The sequence below is a fragment of the Nasonia vitripennis genome, chromosome 1 (assembly GCF_009193385.2).
Source record: "Nasonia vitripennis strain AsymCx chromosome 1, Nvit_psr_1.1, whole genome shotgun sequence".
NCBI classification, from domain to species: Eukaryota; Metazoa; Arthropoda; class Insecta; order Hymenoptera; family Pteromalidae; genus Nasonia; species Nasonia vitripennis.
In genome coordinates, this window is record NC_045757.1 from 21,651,835 (window position 1) to 21,669,896 (window position 18,062).

The 18,062-nt window shown below is 46.6% G+C and overlaps 1 protein-coding gene across 8 annotated transcripts in view; it reads left to right on the forward strand.

The window, feature by feature from the left end:
* LOC100114328 (ubiquitin carboxyl-terminal hydrolase 47) overlaps positions 1-18,062 on the forward strand; it is a 26,191-nt gene continuing 8,129 nt past the window's right edge. Inside the window, exons 1-11 of one of the 8 annotated variants that reach the window (XM_032600010.1) lie at positions 97-325; positions 430-590; positions 1,832-2,026; positions 2,108-2,363; positions 2,445-2,638; positions 2,736-2,910; positions 2,986-3,107; positions 3,191-3,384; positions 3,587-3,804; positions 3,913-4,136; positions 4,316-4,483. In XM_032600010.1, coding sequence (XP_032455901.1) covers positions 1,835-2,026; positions 2,108-2,363; positions 2,445-2,638; positions 2,736-2,910; positions 2,986-3,107; positions 3,191-3,384; positions 3,587-3,804; positions 3,913-4,136; positions 4,316-4,483 — 1,743 coding nt within the window. In that variant the 5' untranslated portion in view covers positions 97-325; positions 430-590; positions 1,832-1,834. Of the gene's footprint in view, positions 591-700; positions 742-762; positions 1,057-1,641; positions 1,737-1,831; positions 2,027-2,107; positions 2,364-2,444; positions 2,639-2,735; positions 2,911-2,985; positions 3,108-3,190; positions 3,385-3,586; positions 3,805-3,912; positions 4,137-4,315; positions 4,484-18,062 lie in introns of those variants that run through there. The other 7 variants (XM_008212931.4, XM_001599326.6, XM_031928973.2 and 4 more) reach the window with 7 other exon arrangements.

The following is an 18,062-nucleotide window of genomic DNA, read 5'->3' on the forward strand; positions in this document are numbered from 1 at the left end:
GACCGTAATCGACCGTCTTCCGGCATCCCCTGCGCTGGCATTCCAGAGATGAGAGAAGTTTCGCATAACCTAAAATTAGTCTAATGCTGGCGGCCCATAACGAGAAGACATAAGGCACTAGGCAGTAGGCGCAGTACTCTTAGCAGTCTGCAGCGCTACTAAGTATAGTTGAAACCTAGGTATCGTCGCGGAGGATTGGCATCACTGAAAGAAGAGCGCTGCTGCTGCGGGCTGCGCTGTTACTGTTTACTGTTAGGGGGAAAAAAGGAGAGAAATAAATATGGCGTAGAGCGATTGTTACACATGCGTCAGTGCTCCTCTCTCGGTAAGATCCTTTTCGGCTAATAAACTACATCGGCTCCGCCTCGGTGTGCGCTACAGCTCTCGTGTGTGCACTGTGCAGTCCTTCTAACGCTTTTATTCCGGCAGCGGCTGGCTCTAATATGTGACACCTGAGCTCCGCACCTGCAGTGTACCGTGCACCAAAGCAATCAACGGGCTCGTCGTCGTCGTCGTCTACCTATTCTAGACATCATCCTCGACGCCGTGAGTTCAGGGAAAAGAGCACGCGACATGTGAGATTCTGAGCAGTGAGTGAAAGAGAGAGAGAGAGAGAGAGAGAGAGAGAGAGAGAGAGAGAACGCGAGCGCGAGAGTGAGAGTGATAGAAAGAGCGCGAGCGTGAGTAAGTCCAGAAATAACTCGCGCGTCTTCGTGTGTTGTACATGCCTGTGTGTCCAGGGTGTGTTTTTTACCGTTGCGCTCGACGCAGCGCAGCGCCTTTCCTAGATTACTTACTTATCGCTCAAGCTTCCGCGAGTTTTCTGCTTTGCTTTTCGTCTAGCTTGGCCTAGCGCTTATCTCGACCTAAACTCAACGATGATCAACTTGCGTGTGTGAGAGCTTCCTCGATGTTCAGTGTGCTCTATGCTATACATAGTGCATATTTTCGCGTCTGGCTTCATAGCCTAACGGACCTTTCGTTTGGGCTACCACCAGGGATTCGACTCGATTTATATACCTAGTCGTAGAAATTATCTATGCTGCTTGTACCCAGGTTATAATCCAATAGCCCCTCTCAAATCATTTACATTCCTATGCCCATGTTTATTCAACACATAAATAATCTCTTCATTGCCAACGTTTAATAGTCTTCTGCTTTTTCATCCGTTGCAAGACAAAGTTTTCTTTTTTGGCTCTTTCATGTTGAATGTCGAATGCTAATTGTTGAATAGCTTTCAATAAATGACAAGCAAAGGCTGCATATATATGATCAATTTTTCAATAGTTTAGAAGCCTCAATTTTATCAGTAATACAATCAAGAGTTTATTTGAAAATTAATGTTAGTTTTTGTTAAAATAAAATTGGTGATATAGATTTTGGAGATTAAAATTTAAGAAAAAAGGAAGGTGTGATCGTGCGGCAGAGAGCCACTTTCCAAGTCTTGGTTTAGAGTGTCTAAATATAGATGCAGGCTTCAGAGGCTTTTCGTGTCGTATCATGCCATGCTGAATAGCATCCTGCTCTATTGCGTAGCTTCTCATTTTCTTCCTTTGCTATGGCACATGGCCAAATTCTGTGTAAAAATTTCCAATAATTCATAAAAACCTATAAATATTACAAATTTTCTTGCATTAACAGTATCAAAATGATTGATTACCTGCTTATTATTGCCTATTACATATAAACAACATGATTATAAGAACGATATTTCAAGTCCAACTGTTCTCTATTTGGTTATTATTTATTAAAATATATATTTATCAAAATATGTAATAAATTAGTTCATTAATCAGAATTTTTTGTTTATTTATTTATTTATTTTTTTCAGAAAATGGTTGAAGTAAAATATGTTTATTTCACATCTCAATCTAACCATTCAGGTATTTTGGAGAGAACTGCACCTGCAAAGTATGTTAAAACGGCAAAAGTACTGAGTGACGTAATAATACAAAGAATTGAAAATACAGGTTGTAAATATAAAGACATTTGTATATTGAAATTAAAACTTCCTAATGATAAAGAAGTGAGTATATCACTATGATTAGAATAGCATTATCATTTGAATAATCACTTGTCTACATCATATTTTATTTATTGTAAACAGCAAGATATAACTGCAAGCATGTTCAGTCCTGCCAATCTTGAAAATGTTCTTGAAGAGGTAATACGTACTTTACCTCCAGAAGATGAAACACCTTCACTGCAGTTATCAATGGAATGGTACAAAGAACATAGAGGAGTAAGAGTACCTAAGAATGTTTCTAGACCTGTAAAACCTGCAACGAAGTATAAGTCTTGCACTGAAAGTTATGATAATAGTTCAAAGATTTTATGCAATGATACCGAAACTTTAAAACCTAGTAAGCTTACTTTTTGTTTATATCAATTAAAATACCTAAATTTTAAATTATATACTAAATTAAATCTAAACGCTTTTTTAGATTATGTGGGTTTAGTGAATCAAGCAATGACATGCTATCTCAATAGTCTTCTACAAGCATTGTACATGACTCCTGAATTTAGAAATGCTTTGTATAATTGGGAGTACAAAAGTTCAGAAAAGAACACAACTAATAGCAGCACAACTAGCAATAGTATTCCATATCAGCTACAAAAATTGTTTCTCAATCTGCAGGTATGGTAATTAATTAATTATTTTAGCAAAAGTGTTAATTTAAAAAAAATTATATCGTTTATCTTCTTAATGATACGTTTTTTTTCTTTTTAATCAGACATCACAAAAAACTGCTGTTGAAACGACTTCGTTAACTAAAAGTTTTGGTTGGAATTCAAATGACGCATGGCACCAACATGACATTCAAGAATTGTGCAGAGTGATGTTTGATGCACTGGAGCTTACATTTACAAATACAGCTCAGGCTGATCTTATTAACAGACTTTATGAAGGTAGCTTTATACAATTTTTTCTCATACTTTCACTGATATTTTCACTGGTATTTTAAAAATTTTGTGAATTTTTAGGTAAAATAAATGATTATGTAAAGTGCCTAACATGTAACACAGAAAAGTTTAGAGAAGATACTTTCCTTGATATTCCGTTACCTGTAAGACCTTTTGATACTAATGTAGCATATGGTAGTGTGGTATGTTAATTTATATTCATAGTAAAAAATTCATGAGCTGAACCAATCAAATTTATCTAGTAAATTTATTAATATATTTATAGGAAGAAGCATTGGAAGCATTTGTAAAGTACGAAACTCTAGAAGGAAATAATCAATATTTTTGTGAAAAATGTGACAAAAAGTCGAACGCTCATAAAGGACTGAAATTCACCAAATTTCCATACATTTTAACATTACAGTTAAAACGATTTGATTTTGATCAAAATACATATCACAGAATAAAATTAAATGATAAGTATGTCAAAGTTACATTATACTATAAATATTTTAGTAATCGTTGACACGCGTTTCCAATTTTAGTGTGAAAAAATTCTTTGTTTATTGAATAAATTCGAAAAACTTTTTTCATAACTTGAATGAAACCTATTATATACATATGAAAATGATGGACTACAAAAATATGTCAATTTTCGTAATTTGTCGTGTTTGTTATGCAGAGTAACATTTCCTGATGTCTTGAATTTGAACACCTTTATTGAATCATCATCAAATAAGGAATCCCCTTTGAATGAAGAAGATGCTGGCATGAGTGTAAAATGTGATGATAGTATTACTACAGACAGCAGTACTATGGACGAGACAGAGTATGCTTCAAGTGATATAATTCTGTCAAATAGTAATCACTTGAGTAATCCCGATCAAGATGATGATGAAGGTTTGTACTTGTTGAATTATTTGTTTATTATTATTAATAACGAATAATATAACGATTGTACAACGAATAAAATTAATGAAATTGTTTAAAAAAAATGTTTTTCTTTAGGCATTGATGTAAGCAATGGTATGTCGTCTTCGTCATCTAGTATGCACAATAACAACGCCGAAAAAATACGTGAGGATTATGCAGAAGCAAAAGGACCGTACATTTATGAGCTTTTTTCCATTATGATCCACAGTGGCAGTGCAAGTGGTGGTCACTACTATGCTTATATAAAAGACTTCCGAACTGACAAATGGCTGTGTTTTAATGATCAGATTGTTACACCTGTAAGTGTATTTATATTTTAATATAGTACTCATTTAAATAAAAGTTATAAGGTTATTTATTAACGAAACATTTTTTCATTTCACAAATCTTTTGTATGTCACTATTAAGTATAGTATAGTAAAAAAAACAAATTATGTTCTTTACTAACTTTAACTGTAACAATTATTATTATTATCAGATAACTCAGGACGAAATTCAAAAAACATATGGAGGTGGTAATAGGCCAGGATATTTTAGTGGAGCATATAGAAGTAGTACAAATGCATATATGCTAATGTACAGACAAATAGATCCAAAACGTAATGCTTTACCTATGCAAGCCGACGATTTTCCTCCTCATATTAAGGTATGAAAAATAATTTTTATACGTTGTGCGACGTGTAGCCTGCTCGGCTACACGTGTACACTATCACGAGATTGTCTGCGCAATCAATGTTGTTCCCTGCTGCAATTTATCATGCAGCAGAGGAACAATAACATTGATTGTCGTCGCGCAGAGGAAAATAACCTCACCTGCCAGCCTCGTGGAGCAGCGGTGGCTCCCCTGCGGGCTTGGCAGGCTACTATGCCCTTCAGGGTAGCGCCGCCGCGGTCCGTCAGGTGTTGTCGGGTACCGCTGTACCGACGCAGCCAGCACGCACATGCTCCTGTGCACACCAGGAGTCGCGTCGCGAAACGAGTAAGCGGATTCGGGATGAGCACGATGCGCGGCACGAGGCGGACTGACGAGTGCGCATCACGGCCGCGCATCTGTGAGCATACCGCGGTAGCTTGGTGGGGCGATCGAGAGAGAGAGAGAGCGAGCGCACACGCGAAACCGATTATCATCGCGGAGTCGGTGAGACTAGTGGGGGGAGCGCGCATACACCACTAGCGCGCACCACTAAATGAGCCATGCCACCGCACTGGCGCGGCCCAGTGCGCTAGTGGGGTCCCGTGCACCGCGTCTGCACGAGGACTTGAATATAACTTCAGCGCTAGATGCCGCGTCAGGACGACATGACATGTTCACGCTGTCTCGTTCTCGCTGGTTAGACGCGGACGGAAGGGAGCGTTCATGCGGTTGACGCCGGCGGTGTCGCGCCGCCGTTAATTAATATAGGGGCGCGGATTCCAGTTTTCTGGGAACGCGCAGGACTATTAGAATGAACGAGACTTCCTTCTCGAACACAATTGTCTCGAGAGAGAGAGAGAGAGAGAGAGAGAGAGAGAGAGAGAGAGAGAGAGAGAGAGAGAGAGAGAGAGCGAGAGAGCGAGAGAGCGAGAGAGCGAGAGAGCGAGAGAGAGAGCGAGAGAGCGAGAGAGAGAGCGAGAGAGCGAGAGATTTGCGAGATTTGCTAAGGCAAAAAAAAATAATACAATTAAGGTCACATAGACTGTGTCGCTACAGTCTAACAAAATTATAAAATACAATATATACAAATATCGTCACATATAATCACATAAAAACATATTTGGTCACATATAATTATCACATAAAACTTTTCAAATATTACGTTGCACATTTATGGTTTGGTCATAGACCTATCTGTATTGCACATTGGAAATCTAAATTACGTAATACTGAATGAATTTTTACGGCCTCAGGGCCGAGTCTGACTAGATTAAAACTAGATTAAGGTTAAGAATCAAGCGCCAGAGGGCTCAGAGTCGTCAAGATTCCGTGGCCAGCAGGTGCCGCCGTAGTGCCCCCTTAAAGGAGGCGAGAGATGGCAGGTTTCGTAGAGTAGAAGGGAGAGAGTTCCAGAACCGAGCACCCTGGACCTGGAAGGCCCTAGCCCCGGTTTCAGTACTGACGGTAGGGATGCTCAGTTCCGGGGGAACTCTCCTACTGGAGGGTCTCGGCTCGTGTTTGCTGAAAAATGAGGCCAGATACGAGGGTTCACCGATCCGAATTACGTTGTAGAGTAGAATGGCCTCATAGTAAAGCCTTCTGGAATCGGTGCGAAGCCATTCTAGACACCTCCGGTAGGGACTGATGTGTTCATCCCTCCCAACCCCGAAGATGAATCTCACACACGAATTGCTCAGTCTCTGTAACCGTATTCGTTGTTCGGTAGACGCGTCCAGGATAGTCACAGTACAGTAGTCGATGTGCGGTTGTATAAGTGTCTCAACTAGCCTTCTGCGGAGAGTCTCAGTGGTGCAGCCCCTGATAAACCGCAGGCTATACAGGGCTTTGTTGACTTTTTTCGTGATAGCATCCACCTGCGGTCTCCAAGTAAGTTCGCTATCCAGTACAACACCGAGACTCACGACCGTCTCACTGAATGGGACGATCACTCCGTCCGGCAACGGAACCCCAGGCATGTTCCATGATTTAATATCATTAACGTTCTTCATGGACCCGAAAAATATAGACTTAGTTTTGCCGGAGTTAAGTCGCAGACCGGAGCTCTCCGCCCAGTCCGAAACCAGCCGTGCCGCTTCAGCCAGTCGAGACACGCCGTCCAGGAAGTTATCTTTGTTGGTGTGTAGATAGATCTGGAGGTCATCCGCGTAAAAAAGATGTTTAATTGCGTTGCCGTCGAGTATATTTTGCAGGTCGTTGACATAGAGGCTGAATAGCAAGGGTCCCAGGACAGAACCCTGTGGAACTCCCAGATTGGTTTCAAGCCACTCTGAAGTTCCGTTTTTATTCGAAATCACCATCTGAGATCGTCCCTGTAAATATGATTTAATCCACAGGAGAGCCGCCCTAGAGAACCCCAGCTGTCTCAGCTTAGATAGTAATTTGGAAGGTGAGATGGTGTCAAAGGCCTTGCTGAAGTCAAACAGCAGCATAAGCGTCACCTTCTTTTTGTCAATAGCCATGCGTACGTCGTCGGTCACTTTTAATAACGCAGTCTGCGTACTGTGGTGTTTTCTGAAACCGGCCTAGAAGGGGTCGAGTATATGATTTGTATTAAGATACTCCGTGATCTGGGTGTGTGCAATTTTCTCGAGTACCTTTGAGAGGAAGCAGAGCAATGCAATCGGACGAAAGTCCTTAACGTTTGAAGGAGCGCTGGTCTTTCTTAGCGCGATCAACTGTGCCTGCTTCCAGATTCTCGGAAAGATCCCCTGAGCGAAGGAGCAGTTAAATAGATTAAGAATAAATTCGCCAATAATTGGGAGGGCTTTGACGACCACCCCGCATGGAATACCATCGACACCCCTCGCTTGGGAGGAAAAATGTGATATAGCAAGGACGACGTCACTCATACTAACAGGGCTAAAAGTAAAGCCCTCCTCACCTGCAAGTAAAATAGTGTCCATTGCATTGTGTATATTTTCGAGGGGTGATACCGATACTCCCGCGAAGTGCTCGTTCAGCTCTCCCGGCGTAAAACCAAAAAACTCCTCCTCCTTACGCCCAGGCAGGAGGTCGAGATGACGCATTACCTTCCAGATATTTCTATTTTCATCAAGGGCGTCTAATAGTTGTTGGCGAAGGAAGGACTCACGCTCTTGAGCAGAACGCATGTCGACCTCGTATGTGAGTCGAAGGACCTCACCGAAAAGCTCCGCCCTCCCCGTGCGCTCGTAGCGCCTGAGTGTAGCATTGCGTTTATCCATGAGGAGCCTCAGCTCTGGTCCAGACCAAGGAGCATATTTCCTACGTGGGCAAACCATTTTCAAAGGCGCCAATTCATCAATTGCTAGTTTTATATTATTATTAAGAACGCATAAAGCGCCCTCCAGATCTGTTTCAATGGAATTCATGGCTGTCCAGTCGCAACAAGACAAGACGTCTACTAGACTAGTTGTGTCAATGCACTTGTAATCCCGGTACGAGAAAGTGTCACTCGTAGGAGCGGGAGCGTAGATGTCTAGCGAGACATCTATGACACAATGCTTGCCGAAACTAGGCAGCCACTCATTCTTAGAGTCCAAGATCGTGTCGTTCTCGTCGGTCATAATGAGGTCAATCCACGTGTGAGACGATGAGGTATGATGCGTGGGACCATGCTGGATGATCTGAAGAGATAACTTTTCGGACAGGCGCTTGATAGTAGCAGCGTCGTCCGAGTCGGATAATAAATCCGAGTTCAGATCACCCATTATGATCTTATGACTAAATTCGCCGCATAAGTCCCGCAATACATCAAGAAGGTCTGAGTCCTTTTGCATCGGAATTTTCGGGGGCCTGTAAATAACTCCGAGTAGTACCGGAGGTGAGTCGCCCCTTTGTACGCTACAAAAAAGATACTCTGGGATTCCAGGTTTTCCTAGACCCATAGTATCAGATGAAGCAAGCTTTTTGATTTTCAATCCATTGCGCACAAACAAGGCGACGCCACCTCCGTTTACATTTCGATCCTGCCTAATGATGGAAAATCCCCCGATGCTAACTAGGCTATCATCCACAATCGGACTCAGCCATGTCTCCGCAAAACCAAAGATGTCAAACGATGGGCGCTCTGCCAAAAAATTACGGACGATCCCAATGCGAGCCCTGAGCGAGTTCACATTGAGAAAGCCCGCTCTCAAACCACACGCAGCACCCGGCGCATTGTCAGAGGGCCTCGCGAGTCATAAAGTGGGCGCAAGTGATGATGACGATGATGACGACTGTATGGATGTTAGTGCAGATGATACAGTCGTCAATGATGGCGACGATGTCGGCAGAGCTGCAGCCGACTTGCCTGACAGGACCGACTCAGGTCCGTTACATGAAGTAGTGTCAGAGTTAACGTCCTTTTCAGTGACTGTTACGCGAATCTTCTGTCGTCGAGGTTGTTTCAAGCCGGCCTGACACGCCGTGAGAATGGCCTGCAAATCGGCAGCAGATGCGAACACGTGCGCGCGCTCACCCCCCCTACGCCTAGCCAGGAACCTGCCACCTGCGTGCCAGACATATTTGAAGCCCAGTCCCTGTGCAATGGGCCTCAAGTTTTTAAACTGCGAGAATTTTTCTTGGGACAGCATTTCATTTATAAAAACTTTATGCCCGGATAAGCAGGCAGCAGCCTCCGGGTCTAGAACACCGGGCTTGATATCGTTTGTGGTCAGGTAGTTGTTTGCGAGCGCGCTTTTCGCTCGCATGACTTCCCTGACCAAGCCCGGGCTCGCAAGCCTGACCACGAGAGATGGCAGCACACCACGAGGAGTCGCCGGTTTTGTCGCGGTCGTGCCGCTTCTCTGAGCCCTATCTGGTCTACGCATGCGCAGTACTCGAGTATTGGCAATGTCGCTTTTTTTCAAGACCGGAAGGACGGCTCCGAGCAGTGCAAAGGCAGCTACATCCGAGATTTTCTCGTCGAAATTATCATGTATTAGGCCATTGATAATGACCTCGCACCCCTCGGCTCCGTCCCTCTCCGACCCCGCGCCGCCGCCAGTGGGTGCCAACCGAGGAGGGGAGCATTTTCGTGCTCCCGCTATCTCGGTGGCTTCACGATTGGTGGTAACACTAGGACCCGAGGACAGCATCGGACCGCTGTCCGAAACCGGCGTCGAGCCCGTGTCATAGTCTTGGCGAGCACGATGAAGCCTTCCGAGTAGTTGTTGCGTTTGTTGCAACTCGTCCCTAAGAATACTATTTTCGTCCAGAAGCAGCTTGTTGGCGTCAAACAATCTATTAGACACACTGATGTTATCGGCTAGCTGGGTCTCAAGAGCAGAGTACGGGTATTCAATTCCTTCGTGCCGACTGTAGCACCCCCTTCTGCTAGGGCAGAGGAGATGCTATGTGGCACCGAACCCCTGCTCACGAGAGCCCTCAGCCCATCAAGCTGATCCTGGAGCATGTCAAAACGTTGAAAGAAAAGCTCCATCGTACTCACCGGAATTAAAATATTAGAGACACCCAAAAGGCTGGTGTCACCCAATGGCGCATCCTTTACTCGAGTCTTCTGTGTGTTCACGGTGTCCTGTGCAGATGACTCGTCAGCCGACGCCGAAGTCAGCAAAGCCGGCGCCTGGATGTCAGTGACCCGCCCGGCAGAGGTATCGCAGCTCTGTAGGCTACTCTCTCGCTGTTCCTTCTTCGTGTTAGGGCGGAGAGGGGGACTGGTTGTCGCGCAACTGCCGCTCCGAACACCTGACCGCGTATTTGCACACGGCGTCGACGCCGCAAGCCGCGTCTGGTGGTGGGGAGAGACGCGAGGTGTTGCCGATTTGGTTCGGAGCACTGGCCCGGTGCGAACGCTCACCTGAGATTTTCCAGGAGGCGGGGAAGGCTTCCTCCGTGCTGATTTGTCACTCTCCGGGGTGGACTTGGTTGCAGACGTCAACACGGCAGGAGTAGAGGTCTCTGGCGGAAGTGTCTCTAGCGTCTCCGTCTTCCGACAATTATTACACACCGCGTTCATCTTCTTGCTCGAACAGCGGGTATGGCACGGAAGACGGCAGGTCGGGCACGTACTTGTTGGTGGCTTGGAGTCGTCATTGCAGACTGAGCAAACCACTGGTGCCATTGCGGTATCCAATTGAATGATGTTCAAATTACGCGCCAGTCTTGACGTCACCACCAAGGAGCAGGGATGCCAACGGCCAAGATGGAAAGTCTGCCAGAATCCCGCCGAATTGCTCTGTTGCCCTCCTAACCTCTCCAGAACACTTCAACTTTTACACGGTCTCCCTGGCTCTTTTTTAAGGAGCCATGCAGTTATACTCCGGCACGTGGAGCCCGCGGGAGGCCAGATTTTCTAAAAATATACAGACTCACACGGAGTCAGTCAGAAAACAGGCGAAAACTAGTTTCGGAGATGGAGCGATCTGACACGCGTGCGAGACTCACCTGAGAGAGAGAGAGAGAGAGCTAGAGAGAGAGAGAGAGAGCAACCAGCCGAAGTCGAAGTCGGAGAAAGGTACACTGGAAAAACGGGCACCTACCGCGAAAGCGAACGTAGTTAGTGGGTCAGAACGAAACGGAGATAAGTTTGCGATCTCCATGGGTGAGCGGATGACGTTGGGGAATGGTAGCGCCGAATCCGAGAGCGACAAACTGAATCGTTTGCTAAAACAGGCTCTGGGCCCCGAGTTAAGTGAGGGTTTGGCCGATGTCGCGAGCGCCGATTATGGGGATGCGAAAAGGGGTTTACCGACGGATCCCGAGTCGAAGGGGGCGGTGCCTCGACACGTTCCGGCCATGAAATGCTCCGTAAGTCTGTGGGAGACTAAAACCCCCCTTAGTATTGTTTCGGAGGGGGGTGAGACTGATGACGAATCAGTACAGAACAACCCTGTAGCTACCGATAACGTGCCCCCGGTGGGGGACGTCGATGCGATAGTTGACGACAACCGAAAATTCATGCGATTATGCCTAGGGGGACGTTGGTATACGGCTCTAGTGGATTCCGGGGCATCGGTTTCGTTAATGAAGGCTGATATAGCCGAACGTTTCAGTTCGCGCCTGGAACCTTGCGATACGGTCATCCGAGGGTTTAACGGTTATAGCGCTACGGTTAAGGGCGCGTTATCGCTTAAACTAGACGTAGACGAAGTACTCAATCGGTTGAAAATTAGGGTCGTGGAACAGTGCTACCATGATATTATTTTAGGGATAGATTTCCTAGAAAAATGGCGCGTGGAATTAGCTCCGTGGGATAATCGTTGGCGCCTGCCAGATGGAATGTGGCACGATTTTTGCGCAAAGGCATCATCGAATGGCAAGGAACTCTACGCCGAATTTGCCGGGTTATCAGAACTCACCCAGTCGGAACATGACCGATTACTAGCCGTGGTAAAGAGATTTTTGCCGGAAAACCCACCCACGTATTTGAAGGCAACTTGGTTGATTAAACATAAGATCGTGTATGTAGGAAACAAAATCGTTAAACATAAGCATCGTCGTGGGTCGCCGGTTCGTTGGGCTATCGCGATGCGCGAAATTGAGGAGATGCGCCGAATTAGGGTAATCGAACGTTCAAATAGCGACTTCAGTAGCGCCCCTGTAGTGGCGAATAAAGAAGGCGGGGAAAAGAGGTTTTGTGTTGATTATCGCGACGTAAATGACGGAACCGTTAAGGACGCGTATCCACTACCGCCAATCGATAGCATTTTAGACAAATTACGAAATGCTCGGTACATCACAAAAATATATTTGCGGAAATCCTACTTTCAAGTGCCGCTAGACGAAGATAGTAAAAAGTATACTGCGTTTTCCATGCCTGGATCGGGTCTATGGCAATTCACGCGAATGCCATTTGGGTTGGCTAATGCACCGACTACCTTTCAGCGCCTCGTAGATAGCTTATTTGGACCAGAATTTGAGCCGTACGTGTTTGGTTACTTGGATGATATCATCATAGTAACAGAGAATTTCGAAGATCACCTGAAATGGGTGGAAATTGTATTAAAGCGGATTTCAGAAGCGGGGTGGACCGTAAACCGGAAGAAATGGGAGTTCGGTTGTTCGCAAGTTAGGTACTTGGGTTATTTGCTAGACAGAGAAGGGTTGAGGCCCGATCCAGAGCGAATTGCGCCGGTGTTAGAGTATACTCCACCAAAAACAAAGAAGCAGTTGCGCCAATTTCTAGGAATGGTGGGGTGGTATAGTCGTTTTATCCCGAATGACTCGGAAATTAAAGTTCCCCTATTGAAACTACTGAGGAACACGCAACCGTGGGTATGGGAAGAGGAGCAACAAGAAGCGTTCGAGGCGCTAAAGTTGGCCCTGACTCGTGCTCCAGTGCTCGCGCGTCCCGATTTTACGAGGAGATTCACGGTTCAGTGCGACGCGTCCGACTTCGTAATTGGCGCGGTACTCAATCAAGAGTTTGAGGATGGAGAACACCCGATCGTGTATCTAAGCCGTGTATTATCGCCAGCGGAAAAGAATTACACCACGACCGAGAAAGAATGTCTAGCGATGATATTCGCGATCAAGAAATTGCGCCCGTATACTGAAGGATATGGTTTCACGGTAATCACGGATCATAGCGCCTTGCGTTGGCTCCAAAATCTGAAAGACCCAACTGGCCGATTAGCGCGTTGGGTCCTCGAGTTGCAACAATGGGACTGTGAAATCGTACATAGAAAAGGAGCCAACCATCACGTACCCGACGCGTTATCTCGTAGTAAGGGAGAAGACGAAGAAGTAGTTAGCGCCTTTGATGTAATTACGGATGAGTGGAACCTTCAGCGCCGGCGATACGTGATTAAGTCGCCAAAGAAATTTAGGGAGTGGAAAGTCGAGGACGAAATGCTATACCGATACCGCCGCGACCCATTATTAGACCCGATTACTCACCCGTCAGAGGGTTGGCGCCTGGTGGTGCTGATAGAGTATCGCCCCGAGTTCTGAGTGACGCACATCGCGAAGCTTCCTCCGGTCATTTAGGAGTAGAAAAGACATATGATCGCGTCGCAAGAGAGTATTACTGGCCGGGAGTATGGCATGATGTTAACCACTATATACAAGAGTGCGACGAATGCCAGCGTTATAAAACTTCCCAGTTAGGAACCAGTTAGAAAAGCGACGGGTCAGGCAGTAGCAAAAGCATTCGAGGAATTAATTTTATTTCGTTGGGAAACGCCCGATTTTCTGTTAACGGACAACGGGAGAGAGTTCATCAATAAAACCCTGAAGGATATCTTAGAAGAATATGGTGTCACCCACGTGACCACTCCACCGTACCACCCCCAAGCGAATCCGGTAGAGCGGAGTAACCGAATGCTAAAAACAATGATTGCGACGTTCGTGGGAAAAGATCACCGTAATTGGGATCAACATTTGCATGAATTTCGTCACGCGGTAAACACAGCGATGCAATCGAGTATGACTAGTGTTTCGCCGGCTTTCCTAAACTACGGACGCCATCCCCAACCAGTTAAGAGTTTGCGCCGGGAGGTGGAAGTCAGAGGTCCCAAGATCGAATTAGACCCTTCCGTGTGGATAGATAGAGTAAAACGTTTGGATGCGCTTCGCGATATAGTACTGAAACACTTTGACCAAGCCTGGGGAAAACAAGCCGCAGTATACAACCGAGGGAAATGCATACTAGAATTTGAGGTGGACGACATTGTACGTCGGAAAGTACATTCCCTCTCCAAAGGAGTGGACGGGAAGTGCAACAAGTTAGACGCGAATTATAGCGAACCGTGCGTGATTCTCTAGAAGCTATCGCCACTCGTGTATATTCTGGAGACCAAAGATAAGCGCCAGACCGCCAAAGTTCATTTGAGCGAATTGCGTAGGTATGTGCCTCCGCGAAATCGTGCCGCGAACACGTAGCGCCCACAACGAACGTAGGTTGTGCTGTTCTTGTTTTGTGCCATAGCGTCGTGGAGTCTGGTGACGGATATACAACAACTTGCTGACTCCATACTAATGGACGTTAAACCCCTATGAAGCATTATGAAGACCGTGTCATGGGCCGAGCACATCGCAGAGATGGAGAGCGAGTGTGAACCGGAGCTATGCGCCGATCGAGAGATCATTGAGAGTTGCGCCTTCCACGCGGGATAACCCAAAATTCCGTGGGAACTTTGGTTTAGGGGGGGGGGGCATTGCGACGTGTAGCCTGCTCGGCTACACGTGTACACTATCACAAAATTGTCTGCGCAATTAATGTTGTTCCCTGCTGCAATTTATCATGCAGCAGAGGAACAATAACATTGATTGTCGTCGCGCCGAGGAAAATAACCTCACCTGCCAGCCTCGTAGAGCAGCGGTGGCTCCCCTGCGGGCTTGGCAGGCGACTATGCCCTTTAGGGTAGCGCCGCCGCGATCCGTCAGGTGTTGTCGGGTACCGCTGTATCGACGCAGCCAGCACGCACCTGCTCCTGTGCACACCAGGAGTCGCGTCGCGAAACGAGTAAGCGGATTCGGGATGAGCACGATGCGCGGCACGAGGCGGACTAACGAGTGCGCATCACGGCCGCGCATCTGTGAGCATACCGCGGTAGCTCGGTGGGGCGATCGAGAGAGAGAGAGAGAGAGAGCGAGCGCACGCGCGAAACCGATTATCATCGCGGAGTCGGTGAGACTAGTGGGGGGAGCGCGCATACACCACTAGCGCGCACCACTAAATGAGCCATGCCACCGCACTGGCGCGGCCCAGTGCGCTAGTGGGGTCCCGTGCACCGCGACTGCACGAGGACTTGAATATAACTTCATCGCTAGATGCCGCGTCAGGACGATATGACATGTTCGCGCTGTCGCGAGAGAGAGAGAGAGAGAGAGAGAGAGGAAGCCGCAGAACCGCAGGAGAAGTTGAAGTTGAGAAGAAGAATACTAAGTAAGTTGTTGCATCTTCGGCACGAGGTCCATAAATAACTGTTTGGTGAGTGTTTTGGTTTGGGTTACGCGACGCGAACGAAACGGCGTGTGTTAGGAGCGAGTGAATACTCGTTTCGGGTGAGTTGAGACGCGGTTGATCTAACTGGATCCCGCCTTTTTAATAAATCTTTCGAGCCGCTGTCGATTGCTCAGCCATCCAGCAACGTACTCGGGAGATTATTCAAGCCTCTGTTGATCGCAAAGAGATCCAGATACCGTAAATTAATTGCGTAGCGCCGCTGTTGATCGCCAAGCGATCCAGCTTCGAACAAGGAGGATTTTTGAGCCACTGTGAATAGATAACGGATCCAGCAATAGCGTCTGATATTGCGTAGCACCACTGTTGATCGCCAAGCGATCCAGCTTCCTTAAGAACAACCATCGAGCCGCTGTCGATCAAACGATCCAGTATTTAGGGTTACATTAAGTCTAGACGCAGTTGGTACTCTGAGTCCGACCACCCGATTTTCCCATAACGTGTTTGCGTGGCGTCGTCGCTGACCGAGCGGTCGCAGCGTTACCTTCTCGACGAGTAGTAATCGCGGTTTCGCAATACGAATAACCGTTGTTCTTGTCGCCGCGGAAGCGCCCCCTTATCGAGGTGATTGTCGCGACGTTTTATGAGATTTTCGCGCTTTTCAGCCAATATTCACACCGCAGGAGAGACGACCACGGGAGAATAATTACCAGCGAGGCCAGAGGGCAAATCTAACGGTCGAACGCCATCTTGACGGACGCCGCGTCCTTTGATCACGACGCCAACGCCATATTGGGCGATTTAAATACGGGTTTTAGAGTCACAGCAGCACTGTGGGTCTTGTTTATATTTATAGTCGAAGCTCGTTGTTTATTCATCACATCAGTAATCGGGTATCACCTTGTTATTTTATGAGTTCATTTAACATCGAATAACATCACGTCAAAATCAAAGTTAAATTATTATGGGTAAACTTGTATTTAGACCAAGTCTGATCCATACTGGGGGTTGCAGAATATACGAATATTGTTATTCAGAATAAACATTCTGTAATAAACTTTATTTCTATACCTTGCCACGCCAGACGTACCTGTTCCCATACCTATACGTTATCCCCTTCTGTAGATGTAAGAGTCCGCGGTACGGAGATCGAAGTCAAAACTAGTGTAAACTGATTGTTTGCGTCACCGGAATCGGTTATAAAAAGCGCAACATCACAATGGTGCCCAACGTGGGGCTTTTACGTTAGGTAGCAACAGAGATTTTCCCTTTTTTCTGGCGTGGCGTGTAGGAGGTGGTAGAATTTGCGTATAAATATTAACGGAGGAAGAGATACTGAAGTGACGAAGCGTATCTCGAACGCTAGCGACAAGTAGCGCCTTTAAATCTGTCCCCACGGGATAAGTTACCCAAAGAGCGTAGACAGCGAGTCCAAACGACGGCTGCCCTGAGTCTCGAGATGATGGATAATCGACCAAACGATTATCGGGCGCGGATGCGTACCATATTGTCGCGATCGAGAGATTTAAGAGCAGTATTAAGAAACTGTAAGAGACTGCCCGCGGACGAGGTTCTCCGACGGTTAACCGAATCAAAGTGTAGTGCCGTCGGATCGCATACTGAGAGGGCTGAACGATTATTCCGGGCAACGATTATGATAACGGGACAGGCTGAAGACGTACCGTGGTACCCCGAACTCGACGAAGAGCAGATTATTCCGGTAGGAAACGTACCAGGACCGCAGCTAGTGATTGACGCGTCGAACTGGACGGATGATGAGAACGAGGGAAGGGGAGAAGTCGCGGCGGCGGTGGTTATAGAGAATGAGAACGCGGACGAAAATCCGAGTGTACCTGACCCTCCATCCCTGCGACGGGATTGGAATTTAGCAAGCCACGGTGTTCCTCCAACGGGAGAGAAAGCGAACGAGGGAAACCAATCGCTAACCTTGGGTCAACGTAGCTCTAGTTCCACTAAGACGATACCCAAACAGACGCGATCGGTTGTGCTGAATCCTCGTCCTTCGGCGGTAGGGTTTGAATAATTACAGCGACAGGCTGTATTTAAACGTCTCGAGGCTTCGGAACCGATCGCGCCGCAAACGCGAACTCCGAGAAGGCGTATTGAACCGATTTTAGAGGTAGATACGCCGGAGGCCGTGAAATCTAGCGCCCCGCCGTCCCTGCCGAATTCTAAGGAGTTGCCCGTGAACCCTCCGATCAAAGAAAGTAGCATTGCTCCGGCCCCAGGGGCTAAGAGAAAAGTACCAGCCCCGTGCATTCCGGCGGAGGCTAAGGAGGTTGCAAGCCCAAAAGTTAACCGGGAAAATAGGACGCGCTCAAACGAAAGACGGCGAGTGTCGAATGAACGTAGCAATACTACGAAGAGAAGTCGAGAGAAAGTACATGGCGCCCGAACTTCTGAACGTCGACCTCGCCGAGAAATGAGTCGTGGATCGGAAACAGATTATTCAAAATCAAAGTTAAATTATTATGGGTAAACTTGTATTTAGACCAAGTCTGATCCATACTGGGGGTTGCAGAATATACGAATATTGTTATTCAGAATAAACATTCTGTAATAAACTTTATTTCTACACCTTGCCACGCCAGGCGTACCTGTTCCCATACCTATTTGTTGTCCCCTTCTGTAGATGTAAGAGTCCGCGGTACGGAGATCGAAGTCAAAACTAGTGTAAACTGATTGTTTGCGTCACCGGAATCGGTTATAAAAAGCGCA